This window comes from Lepidochelys kempii, chromosome 12 (genome assembly GCF_965140265.1).
Source record: "Lepidochelys kempii isolate rLepKem1 chromosome 12, rLepKem1.hap2, whole genome shotgun sequence".
Classification (NCBI taxonomy): Eukaryota; Metazoa; Chordata; order Testudines; family Cheloniidae; genus Lepidochelys; species Lepidochelys kempii.
The window spans coordinates 7,106,422-7,119,640 of record NC_133267.1 but is presented as its reverse complement, the minus strand read 5'-3'; the positions used below and the strand labels follow the sequence as shown (position 1 = coordinate 7,119,640).

The following is a 13,219-nucleotide window of genomic DNA, read 5'->3' as shown; positions in this document are numbered from 1 at the left end:
GGGCGGGGCGGGCGCCGGGAGAGGGCGCCGGGGGTAGCGCTGGGGAGAGCATGGTGGGTGCTGGGTGCCAGTGGGGTGGGTGCTGGGTGGCTGCAGGGTGCGCTGGGGAGAGCATGGTGGGTGCTGGGTGCCAGTGGGGTGGGTGCCGGGTGCCAGCGGGGTGGCGCTGGGGAGAGTGTGGTGGGTGCTGGGTGGCTGCAGGGTGGCGCTGGGGAGAGCATGGTGGGTGCTGGGTGCCAGTGGGGTGGGTGCTGGGTGGCTGCAGGGTGCGCTGGGGGGAGCATGGTGGGTGCTGGGTGCCAGTGGGGTGGGTGCTGGGTGGCTGCAGGGTGCGCTGGGGAGAGCGTGGTGGGTGCCGGGTGCCAGCGGGGTGGGTGCTGGGGAGAGCGTGGTGGGTGCCGGGTGGCTGCAGGGTGGCGCTGGGGAGAGTGGGGTGAGGATGCTGGGTGCCAGCGGGGTGGCATTGTGGAGCCCCATTTACAGACACACCTGGCTGGCATTGGTGCCCTGCAGTGTGCTCTGGGGGGTGCTGCCAGCTGCGTGGTTAAGGCTGCGTAGAAGTTTTCCATTTAACTAGACTCCTATTTATTTACCAAGCACCAAGATGGCCCGTGACGCTGCACAGATTAAAAGCGATGGCTTCTGCCCCTAGGAGCTTGCAAACCAAATCACAGGCTGCCAGTAGAGCTCAGACGCATCAGCTAGGTAGGCGGAAGCTCTGATGCGGATGTGTTTAAGTGGTTATCTGTGAGTGCTAGTGACACAGTGCTAGAATTTGGGTCCATTTGGTACTGGGCCAGGAGCCGGACATTCACTTGGCTTTGGTATATTCTGGGTATCAGGGCAGAGTAGGGGGTCAAATGGCATTGAGAGGTTATGAGTGTTAAGGAGAAGCAGATGCATAACTGACAAGGCGCTACTCCACATGCTAGAGTTCTCAAACTGGGGGGGTCGCAAGGTTATTAGTCGGGGGTTGTGAGCTGTCAGCTGCCACCCCAGCCCCCGCTTTGCCTCCAGCATTTATAATGGTGTTAAATATATAATAAAGGGTTTTTAATTTATGGGGGGGGGAGTCACACTCAGAGGCTTGCTGTGTAAAAGGGGTCACCAGTATAAAAGTTTGAGAACCTCTGGGCTAGAGTGAATTAGATGTTTAACTGGTATTCTGGTATCCTGAGCCCTGCCTGTAACCGAACCACTAAGAGGAGCACAGCAAGATTAGCACTGTGTCTGTGGAGTGGCATAGAGGCCTCACTGCAGTGTCTCATGCTGACACCAGAAGTCTTACGCGCCGTGTACCCTTCGTGTTGGCTTTAGTGTTAGGGTGCAAGATCCTCTCAGCTTTACTTGAACCGTAGTATGCACGGCTGGCGGTGTCATTGGGACACAGGGCACAGTAAGGGTGAAGAACACCAGCAGGTCACATGCTGTAAGGAAGAGAAATTGGTGTCTCTAATACAATGAAGCCAGACCTATTGCAAGTTTTGGGTTAACTGGAGTCGAGTGGCTCAGACAGTGGTGATGAAGTGGTATGAACAATAAGGAAGCCCTGTTTGACTGCAGTTTATGTACAACTGTTTGCCAGTTCTAGTCATAACAAGTCGTACAGCGTGAGACTGGGAGGTGTGGGGGGTGCAAATGATGGTTGATAAGAGCCTGTTATGGAAGAGGAAGTGCTGGGTGAAGGATATTGAAAGGAGTATTCTGCTATTAAAACTTCTTGGCTCTTGGGACATAAAGAAAATCTCCTTTAGAGTTATCAGATCATCCCATTAATCTCTTTCTGCCCCTCCCCCCAAAAAAGGGAATGGGTAAAATTGTCCCAGATTGTGTATTTTCACTTAAGGGAGAGCTTAGAGGGTGTCTGAACTATGCAGCCAGTGGCTTGTCTATGCACATGCTTTACGGCAACTTGGGTTTAAATCTACCCCACGCTAGCCTGCTGCGTACCAAGTGTCCATGCAGACCCTGCTGACACACACTAACAGCTCCTTATTGTCCTTTGATTCATTCCCATTTCAAAATGAGGAAGATAAGAGCACACTAGGGGAACAGAGGGGGGCCCAAAGGACTCACTGGCGGGGAGGGGAACAGAGGGGGCCCCCAAAGGACTCACTGGGGGGAGGGGAACAGAGGGGGCCCCCAAAGGACTCACTGGCGGGGAGGGGAACAGAGGGGGCCCCCAAAGGACTCACTGGGGGGAGGGGAACAGAGGGGGCCCCCAAAGGACGCACTGGGGGGAGGGGAACAGAGGGGGCCCCCAAAGGACTCACTGGCGGGGGAGGGGAACGGAGGGGGCCCCCAAAGGACTCACTGGCGGGGAGGGGAACGGAGGGGGCCCCCAAAGGACTCACTGGCGGGGGAGGGGAACGGAGGGGGCCTGTCATGTCAGCAGGATCCACAGGGACAGCTAATGCGCAGCTGGCGACTGTGTGGTAGATTTACACCCCAGCTTGCTGCAAACTAATGATTTGTGTAGACAAGCCTTATGGAATTGGTTCTTTCTAAGCCAAAGACGGGCAACTGTGTTAATGTACTAATCTGTAAACCCCATTCTGGTCAAGACAAAATTTAATTAGTGTCCAGTGGAAAAGCCTTAAATAAAAGCCTGCACTTAAATATCTTGGTAGTGAGGCTGAAAATGAAAACTAGTCTCCTTAATAACTTTCCTTGGCCAGTTCCTCCCCAGGCATATACATAATAAGCCATCCACATTCTTTCCAAAGTGCAATTTGGGGCATGACTATGATCAGACCCAGAAAGGAATTTAGCAAAGTAGCCGGCCAACTCATTCATATCATCTGTCACTGGGTGACATTTACCGGGGGGGAAGCCAGTTTTTATTTACAATCTCAAGTCAGATGAGCTGCTTAGTCAATGAACCCAGATTTTTTAAAGTGCAGTCTGTGTCAGATCAGCAGCATGCCCCTTTGGGAAGGACACAGAATATACATATACACGCATTAAATTTTTAAAAAATAACTCTGTTTGGCTAAAGAAAAACAATTATTATGTGATAGCCAAATTACAGTAGCATTTTGTCTTTGAACAGGTCACTTTAAAATTAAATGCCCTAGTCTAAGTGTAGCATTGTTAGGATTTGGTTAGTCTGTCTGTCATAAGCACTACCCAGTCGAGCTCTTTATTGTAAGTTCACTGGCTCTTTACTTTCTTTTCCTTACTGGTTTCAGCATGGAAAGAAAGAGGAGGCAAGTCATGCTGTGGGGGCCTCCAGTCAGTGTTTGTTTGGCTTCCAGTGCAAGGTTGTGAAATCCTCTGCTGTTTGGAAGAAGATCACAAACTGCAGGATTTTTTTCCTACAACAGAACATCTTCCCTTTATTTCAAGCGCACAAATATGGACACTTTTTCTGGAGGAAAAAACTAGTTGCTCCAATCTCTGTTTCTGTTCTCATTCACCCCTGGTTCCTCCTCACTCTCCTTTAACGGAGACCAATGACTCTTGTGGTTTCCATTTCAGTGGTCACATGCCCATTGTACCCAGCCCAGCGTGCCTTCCATGCCTCAGCTCTGCTGAGGAGAGTCTCAGATGAACAGAAACAGGAGCCGCCACCATCTTCCTCCCAGCAACGTTTTGAATCACACCCACCAGGTGACCAGCCTGACCAGGAGCCCCAGCTTTCACACCACAGGTAACCTACATAGCCAGTACCAGTACCTGCTGATAAAGGGATTAGAGAAATGGAGAACCCATTCAAAAATCATGAATTCCAGGTTTAATCCAGAACTTGATACTTCTGAGTTTGGCGTTCTGTTTTGCTCTGACAAAATGCAAGTTCTCTTGGCCATCAGAGAGGCAGAATAGGAACTGCTTCCAAGCAGGAATTTCTCTTGTTTGCATAGCACATGCATCAGTTTTAGATTTTTGTAAACTTGGCAGTTATGGTTGCCTTATATGCTAAATACAAGGCCTGTGACAAAACAATTTACAGTTACGCAAGCAATATTCAAAACTGGGCAGTCACCAGGTACCCATCTAGGTCCAGCCCTCCTTTTCTCCTCTTGCCCCTACATGAACTGTGGTTAATTTAAGGATCATTTTCCCCAGAGACAGGAAGGATTTTAGAGAGACGGGGGGATTTGTATTAAAAGAGCAGAACCATAAAGCAAAGGACAACCCAGTGTGTATCTGACTCAAGAGATTACCTGCCAGTGGTGAAACAAGAATAGGATGATGTGTCCTGGTTTGTGATATGTGAGGGTAGAATTCCCTTACTATAATGACACCTTCTTGTAGTTACACTGATCAGGGTGGTGCGGAATCTGAGGACTATGAGAGTGAAGAGCAGCTGCAGCACCGAATCCTGACAGCGTCGCTGGAGTTTGTGCCTACTCACGGGTGGACAGCAGATGCCATTGCAGAGGGAGCCAAGGTATGTGGCAGGAGAGACCGAGAGCATGTAAGAAATTAGAGAGAGATGCAGTTCAAAGAGACCCAGAGCCAAACTCTTCCCTTACACTTGAGCAACCTTATGGAAATCCATAGGGTTGGTCCTGTCTATAAAGCAGGGCAGAACTGACCCACTTTATACACTCACTAGAAGGTAATGTCAACATTAGATGCAGTGTGGAGCAACAGGGGCACAGAAGGGTCTAGGAAGAGGTTGGTACAGGAAGAGCTTTATAAAGTAACTTCATTCTGTTTTGAATTCATGTGATGTCTTGTACCAAATCAAGTATCAAACAGCATTCCCTACGTGGTGGCTGTTCAGCAATTAGTGACCGACTGAGTCTTTCTCCTTCCGTCCCACAGTCTCTGGGCCTCTCTGTTGCTGCAGCAGGGATGTTTCACAATGACGGCAGTGAGCTGATACTACACTTTGTGTCCCAGTGCAACTCTGAGCTCTCTAATTCGTTGGAGGAACAGCAAAAACTGGTGCAGCTGGGCCAGGCAGAGTGAGTATCATGTGTCGTAGTTACTAACTATATGCGGAAACGTGTCTTCCTAGGTGCACAGGCACCAGGGGATAGGACAAAAGTACTGTCGAGTGACATAGGTGCTTCAGAGGAAAAATTATTCATGTACAAATGAATCCAGCCATACAGACATGTGCTTGTATAGATGAGCCAGAGTTAGGAGACGGGAAGGATGCACCTCATCTGCTAAGTTTGGATGGAGGTTAAAATTTTAAAAATGAAAATTCAAAGTTGAATCTTTAGCAGATAGGTGTATGGTTTTTCTTCTTCCAGGAAGAAGAAGACAGACCAGTTCCTGAGAGATGCTGTGGAAGCCAGACTGAGGATGCTTATCCCATACATTGAGAAATGGCCCCAGGTACAAAATGGACCTGCAGATTCTCTTTTTAAATATGTCCCTGAAGCCTCTGGATTTCCTAGCATATGTGAAACCCACACTAGATAGTTCCTTCAGGACCTAGGGGTATGTCCTTGGAGGGTAACAGCTGGCAGCAGAGATTGATGGTGTTTTTTCTTGCAATCCCAAAATGGCAAACATCTCATGATGCACCCCTTCCGTTCTGGAGCTCCAAGGGGAGTTCAGTCTCTGTGCTGGATTGCTCCTGCACTCAAATTGCAAGATAGGTTCCCTGTAGCACTCGTCCTGGGGTCTGTTGCATTCTGCTCATCTGATGCTTGGAAATGGTGAAGTGAAGTGGTGCTTATTTCACTATACTGCATCTCCAACGTGCTAACGATAAACCTTCAAAAACACAAACTAAGGTAGATTAATGAGCTTGTTGGAACTTGATGCTGCTTTGCTGAACATCCAAGCTTAATTCTTGGATTTAGCCTCTTCCCTCCTTGGGCTAGAAAACTAGGAGGTGTTTTAAGGTGAGGTGCTCACTTCCAGTGGGGGTGAGCATAGCTTCAGTAGCTACCAGCTGATCTAGAAGCATCACTGCTGGATTGGATAGCTTCATCCAGTTTTTCCCAACAGCGAGAAGGCAGATAATAGTGTTAATATATTAGTTGTGTTGTGAAGGAAGATGGAGGCCTCCCACAGGAGGGTGGAAGTGTCTTTCTTGCAAGAAAGAGAGCACCAATAGGATTCATAATGGCCCTGTTACTCAAGGAGAGTGACATAAAAGAGACCATTGCTAGCTGAATGGGACTGGGAATGCCTCTTGCTCGAGGTGGAGACAGAACCATAGCAACATGGGGAAAAAAATCAATGCATGCAAAAGATTGTGTGTTGGTTTGTTTTAATGCTGTGTGCTTCTCTCCATTTGTTTGTCTCCTTCCTTCTCAGGCTGTAAGCATTCTGCTGCTTCCACACAACATCCCTTCCAGCCTAAACCTCCTCACTAGCATGGTGGACGATATGTGGCACTATGCAGGAGATCAATCCACCGATGTAAGTCCTGGCGCCTCGCAAACAGACTAGTCATACCTTTTAGCATTGCATAGCAACATGAAGGATTGAAGTGTGCATTGCAATCATGTCTGTTTCAGAGCAAAGCCTTTATCCTTGTTGTAGAATTGAGTAAGGACAAAATATTCAGAACGCTTAAGTTCCCATTTTCAACAGTGACTTAGGAGCCTAAGTTCTGCTGAAAGTTTGTGGGACTTAGGCACCTAGTGGGATTTTTCAAAAGCCTACCTGCATCTCAAGGTTCATAGAATCATAGAATAGAATATCAGGGTTGGAAGGGACCTCAGGAGGTCATCTAGTCCAACCCCCTGCTCAAAGCAGGACCAATCTCCCATTTTTGTCCCAGATCCCTAAATGGCCCCCTCAAGGATTGAACTCACAACCCTGGGTTTAGCAGGCCAATGCTCAAAACACTGAGCTATCCCTCCCCAGGTTCCTAAATACCTTTACAATCTGGCTCTTCAGCCCATTGACTTTCAGTGAAACTTAGGCTTTTAAGTCACTGTTGAAAATGGAACATCATCTACTCCTGGAGGCATTCTGCACCAAAACTTAAAAATTGTGCACACAATATTTAAAAGTTCTGCAAAATTCTGCAAATTTTATTTGTCAAAACAACACTACATAATCACACCAATTTCAAGTTATTTTGGTAACTTATTTCAAAATACCTGCCAGCAAGTATGTCTGTAATAATACAGACACACACACACATTCCCCCAGGAGTAGAGTTAAAGAAACCCCTATGACAACCCAGTTCCTGTTTCTCTACCCCCTTCCCCTCCAGAGCCCAGCTGGGGGGCCAGACACACACAAGCCCTCCCCCACTCTCCCTGTGGAGCTCCTCCCCTAGCCAATACACCCTCCCCTTTTCCCTTGCAGTGTCTTCTATGTGTGAGCTGGGCTCTGCTGGGTCCAGTGGCCCCTAGTGGCGGCCAGAAGCACTGCAGCCCATTTCTGTGGGGAAAAGGAAATTCTGTGTGCACAACATTAATTTCTGCAAAATTCTGCATTGCGCAGTGGCGCAGAATTCTCCCAGGAGTAATCGTCTCTTATGTAACTTATGTGCTTTTGAAAATTGTACCCTGTGTCTTTATAACTGGCTGTAATTAGGCATAGACTAAAATGTGTCGCTCTCTTAGACTTTGTTATAACAATGTTCTTTTTTTTTTTTTTTTAGACCCAAACACAATTTGAGATTTTATATGAGTGTAACTCAGGGACAGAAAAGTTGATCCAAATGTTCACCATTAAAAGAAATGTTTCTGTTCAGGCTACTGTCTCCACCATTGATGATAGCATGTGCAGATTCTCCTCAAAACCCTTCAAAGCAGCTAAACATAAAATACCAGTAGCTTATTAAAGTCTTCATCTTTTTGGCAGGAAATAAAAGCAAAGTAAATTATAGCTTTAATTAAAGCAATTAATAAATTATTTTAATTCATGTAGACATCAGTGGGGAAAGCTAAATGAGCCATCTTAACAAACTACTTTAATAAACTTCAGTTATGTATAAAATAGCTACTGCAATGGAAAATAAATAAGATGACAGAAAAATTAAAGAAATAAACCAGAAAGCAGCTGAAAGGAGTTGATCACACCCGGAAATCTAAGTGCCTTATGGAGTCTGAAAGTCATTGATGATATTTCAGAGGCTGGGCCTAAACTGAGCTGTTTCTGAAAGTCTCCCCGGCACCTTTGAAATGGAAGAACCTCTCTTTCACATTCTTTATCTATTCATCACTACTTCTGAGGGAGTCACCAAGTTGTCTGTGGGGACCTGGGAAGCTGATCCCATTCCCTGTTTCCCTAGGAAGGCGTTAGCTCAGTCACTTGCAGTAAGGCCATCTTGAACATGGAGCTCTCCGTCACCTACCTTTGCACAGGGGACTCCTGTGTTGCATGCTTTGACGCAGCAGAGGAACAAGGGCAAAGAATGGGATGCGTCTGAGACAAACTGGTTTGCAAGTGGCTATGTGGAGAGTAAAGGTTTGCAAGTTTCTGGTGTAGCTGATAGAAGGACATTCTATCCAACCAATATTTTGCCAATTTCTAACCATGTTTTTGCAACTCAAGTCCGCTGTTTTCTCTTGTGCTTTTAAGTGTGAATGGAGCAACCATCACTGCTCCTATCTCTGCTGCAACTTGGGGTTTTTAATCACGAAAGCAAACAAAGTTGAAAAGTAAGAGTCCCTTTACAATTTTTTTTTGCTTGGCATGGGAATTATTCAAGTGGGGTTGGACAAACTGGAGAGTTTCAGGTATAGCCTGTTGTAATGCATCTTACGGCATTGCTAGCGCAATGTAATGATTCAGCGTGTGGTATCAGTACTCTTTATACATGTCTGAATCCCTAGCAGCTCACAGCTGGGGGGATTGGTTCTGAATATAGGATTTGTTATGCTGCATCAGGCTATTAACTTCACATTGGCTGATACAAATGCCTTACGGAAAGGTGAAGTCTTCCACAATGCATCTTGCTGACTGGGCAGCGCAGAATAGGGTGAGGCTGGATTCCTTCCTAACTCCTGCAGCAACCTATTTGCACTCTGAAGCGGGTAGTGGTGGTGTAACTTTTGGTCAGCAATTTTCTACACGCTGCTTTTTCTCCCTCTCTCTTGCTCAGAACCAGGTGGTCACTGTAATTGTGATATCAGTTTGGTGCCAGGAGAGCAGCTGCAGTGTCAGAGGGTGGTGGCCTACTGCATAAGCACAATTTGTGCATTCATAATAGTTTAAGGCCCAGAGCCACAAAGGTATTTAGGGTTCTAACTTCCATTGATTTCAATCTGTCTTGTCTGCTAAGCTGTCCCTTCACCCTGGATCAATCACTGCTCAGCTGATAACTTGGGAGAGATTACCTCTATTCTATCTCTCCCCTTCCCAGGTCAGCTTATGAGATCTGCATTTTACTGGACAGTGCTTAACTTTGTGTCTCATGATTAAAGCTATGATTATGTCACGGAGATCACGGAATCCGTGACTTCCAGAGACCTCCATGACATTTTCTGCCCTGGGGCTGGAACTCCCAGCCAGCCCCCTTGCAGCTCCCAGCCCCCGCCCTGGTGGGGGGACCCCTCCAAAAGTCAGGGACAGGTCACAAGCTTCTGTGAATTTTTGTTTATTGCCTGTGACCTGTCCATGACTTTTACTAAAAATATCTCTGACAAAACCTTAGCCTTACTCATGATTCATGTCCTTGCAGATTAATTGGTACACTCGTCGGACAGTGCTAGCTGGCATCTACAACACCACTGAGGTGGTGATGATGCAGGACTCGTCTCCTGACTTTGAAGAGACTTGGCGCTTCCTGGAAAACAGAATAGCTGATGCCATGAAGATGGGTCATACAGCTAAACAGGTAACACTATATAGTTTAGGGAACATAGGGCCTGTCGATACTGCATTCATGGGTTTGTTGCAGCTTGAGCAGACATACCCAAGCTATCTGTACTCTAGCTAGCTTGGGTAGTGGACCGTGAAGCTGCAGCAGCATGGGTTTAAGTGCACACTAGCTGCCTGAGTAAATACCCAGGGTTCCACACAGGCTTGTATAGCCCATGCTGCCTCGGCCTCTCAAGCTGTAATCACACCCCATGATTTCAGTGCAGACATACACATAGCCTTACGTAGGTGATGTGTGTGCAGCTGGACATGGTTCAGTGCTAATGCACAACAAGCACCTAGGCACAAACCAGCCAGTACACACACACACAGCAAATATACTGACGGGCGAGCCCTGTGCACTGTTAGTACAATAAAACAATAAATGTGTATAAATCACATAGACAGTGAATTACATGTGTATGCCTCTCCATGTAAATCCAGCAAAACAGTTACATTTAGTCACTTTGATGCTAGACTGGCCCACTTAGATAACGTTACTGGGAGAATTCCAGGCGAGTCCCTCCTCTGCTTTTGAACCATTCCTGTGTTATGGTTTTAGTATATTAGTCCGTGTGTGTCACCACTTGGCCTATGTACTGGTTGTGCATGTCGGCTCCCTTGTGCTCCACTCTGAACCTGTGCTTGGATGTCACTTTTCTGCATCACTGGGTGCATACAAACACCTCCATCACGGCAACACATGCTTGCAAAGAGCTACGTGTGTGTAAACCTCTCCTATGAGCCTATACAAGTTTAAAATCAGCAGAAAGCAACAGTGTGTTCTTGTATTGCCTAGGTACAGTCAACAGGAGAAGCACTCGTCCAGGGCCTAATGGGAGCCGCAGTCACTGTAAGTAGTGTTGAAAGCAGAGCACCTAAAGAGGGTTGTTTCTATTCCTCATCCAGACTTGTTACTAGTTTCTTCTTCATCCCAAGTTTAGAACCCAGCTGAGAGAGTGTCTCTTGAGGTATTTCTATCAAGGAGATAGTAGCTTCTTTACTGGTGGAGCTTCAAGTCACGAGCATCTTGAAATGTTTTTTCTGGGGAAGAAGTATTTAAATGGTCTGCTCATTTCCCTATGAAAGAACTCACAATACAGTGCCAAAATACAGGTTGGATGTTTGAGGATTAGGGGCCAGGAAGTAGGAGAGGAAGAGGTGTCAGAATAAAGAATTTATCAGTCTTTTTCCCTTGTAATGTCTTTCCTGGTCAGTGACCAAATTAGGGACTTTTAGGAAAACCCAGGTGCTGCCTGTAATAGTATTTGGTTAAACAGTAGGGGGTGCATTTCCCTCTGAGTCAGTCCTGAACCCCTGCTCCAGTTTTATGGTAGGAGATACTGTGCTGCTGAAGAGGTCTGTGCTCAGCTGAGATGTAAAACCAAGTTCCTGACCACTTGTGATGACTAAATAGCCGATGGTGCACTTATTATGAGAATCAAGGTGCTTGTGCCAGGGTCCTGACCAAACTGCTAGTCGGGGGTTTATGTTCTGGATTAAATGACTTCCACAATTTCATTTGGATACAGTATCCTCTTCTTTCACTAAAAAGAAGCTGTGTTCCACCACAGAGGTAGTAGCCGGTCTGTGACATATGAAGTGTTTCCCCTGTGCCTGTTTATAACTGATAAACTGCTTTGATTTCCTTTGGGATGAAAGGGTGCTAAATAAATAGATAGTATACCGTTATTTTAGCAAGCAAATCCTGTCAGCACTGTGTTTCTGTACTGAATTTCTCTACAACACAGATTACACATGCAACAAAACTACCTTCCCACTAATAGAAATAAGCTTTTCTTCATGTTTAAGACTGGAGCATTACTTGGGAACAATTTTTACTGTTGTTGCAGTTAAGGATTAATCCCACCCTCCTAGACTGGTCACCTGTCGCCTCAGACCGTTAGGGTTTTTCCTGCCATTTGTTGAAAGGACTCTAGGATCCTCAGCCACAAGAAATCTGCATGTATATGAGAGTTACTGCTGCCACACTGCGAATCTCATCACTGTAGATTAACCCTGCTGGCACCAGCTGTCAAGGCACATCCCATTGTTGAAGATTTAGTGTATCGGGGCATCATTTTACCGTCCGTTACATTACTCACAAAGAGGGAGAGATTAAAGGAGGTTAAAGGGGTCATTTAAAAGGAAAAGGACAAGTTCAGTAGTTCAAAAGCAGCACATGTCAACGATGGGAGGAGTCCAAGTCCAGGTGCTGCGATTGTTCGTCCCAAGGCTGGAGTTGCTAACACAGGGGCAGTAAGACCCTGGAGAGTTAGGAAAAGGGGTTTGTATTGCTTTCCAAGGACACCTCTAGCCAATTCAGGAAGTGATGTTGATTGTGCTGTAGAGGGAGCCACATGCAGCCCTCATTGGCTGGAGAGAAGGCTGACACCAGGGCAAGAGAGGAGACGATGGATGTAATTCCAGAGAACAGTTAGGTTAGATTGCTCTGGTGGTGAGCATGCAATATCTGGGAGTTTTTTCTGTAATCCCGGTCTGCCTGATATCTGCCTAGTCCCTTCCCGCAGAGACAGATTCCCAAACACTTGGAAGGAACAGCTACATGTAGCCACACTGAACATTCATGTACCACGGGTGTTAATTACTTTCATCTTCGTGTCATTTCTGTTCCATTCACGTGGTGTGCAACAGATAAAGAATCTGGCGGGACTGAACCAGCGGCGGTGAAGAGGAAGAGACGGAACTGAAAGTCTGTGCCATGCCCTTTGCCTGTAAGAAGATTGAAGGCAGAATCCCAGTGCGCACAAGAACATGGAGCCATCACAACAATGAACATCCCGAGCACTATTAAAATTTTCCCCACCGCAGAAGCCTGTCTAGCAGAATGGCACAAGCATCTGTATTTACTGGGATTTGTAAATAACTTAAGACCAGGCTTCCTGTTTGTGTTCCCTATTTTGATTAGACTTTCCTAGTAGCCCTGGTGTAGTAAAAACACGGATTAGTGCATTATTAGACAATTGTGACGAAAGGTTGATTGAACTGAATTAGGCCAGACCCTAGTGACATCTTTCACTTGCACTGCCCCAGTCCTCCATAACACATAGACCATGTGTGCCTTGAACCCCGCGTGGACATCATGTTTTCACGTCACTGCTGGAAATGACACTTTCAGGAAGAGACCTCACAGCAGGGGCCAGTTGGCATTATTAGATGGTGCTCTTTGGAAGGCTGTGGCTGGGATAGCCTTTCACGGTTTTTACCTGTGCGAATGCATTCCTGGATTTCTTTCTTAGGGGAGTAATGCAATCAAACATGGTAATAAGGGGTTTGGAGGTTGGGCATACCGACAGCCCCCCAACCAGCCATTTGCGGATACCCGCTAGTGCCTGTAGCCGTAAAGCCTGTTTCTGAAGGTGTGATCCACCCTGCTGCTGGGCTCCGGCCATGGCAGCCGGCTGACTCGCTTGTAAATTAGTTAGAAACGAGTCTGTAAAGAATTAAAAAAGTCCTCTTTAAA

The 13,219-nt window shown here is 46.6% G+C and overlaps 1 protein-coding gene across 5 annotated transcripts in view; it reads left to right on the top strand.

Moving 5' to 3' along the window:
* The window catches only part of COQ9 (coenzyme Q9), a 13,541-nt gene extending 322 nt beyond the window's left edge, over nucleotides 1–13,219 (top strand). Inside the window, exons 2-10 of one of the 5 annotated variants that reach the window (XM_073307420.1) lie at nucleotides 598–705; nucleotides 3,481–3,652; nucleotides 4,258–4,393; nucleotides 4,774–4,916; nucleotides 5,211–5,295; nucleotides 6,229–6,333; nucleotides 9,557–9,712; nucleotides 10,535–10,588; nucleotides 12,391–13,219. In XM_073307420.1, the coding sequence (XP_073163521.1) occupies nucleotides 598–705; nucleotides 3,481–3,652; nucleotides 4,258–4,393; nucleotides 4,774–4,916; nucleotides 5,211–5,295; nucleotides 6,229–6,333; nucleotides 9,557–9,712; nucleotides 10,535–10,588; nucleotides 12,391–12,426 (995 nt within the window). In that variant the 3' untranslated portion in view covers nucleotides 12,427–13,219. The other 4 variants (XM_073307423.1, XM_073307421.1, XM_073307424.1 and 1 more) reach the window with 4 other exon arrangements.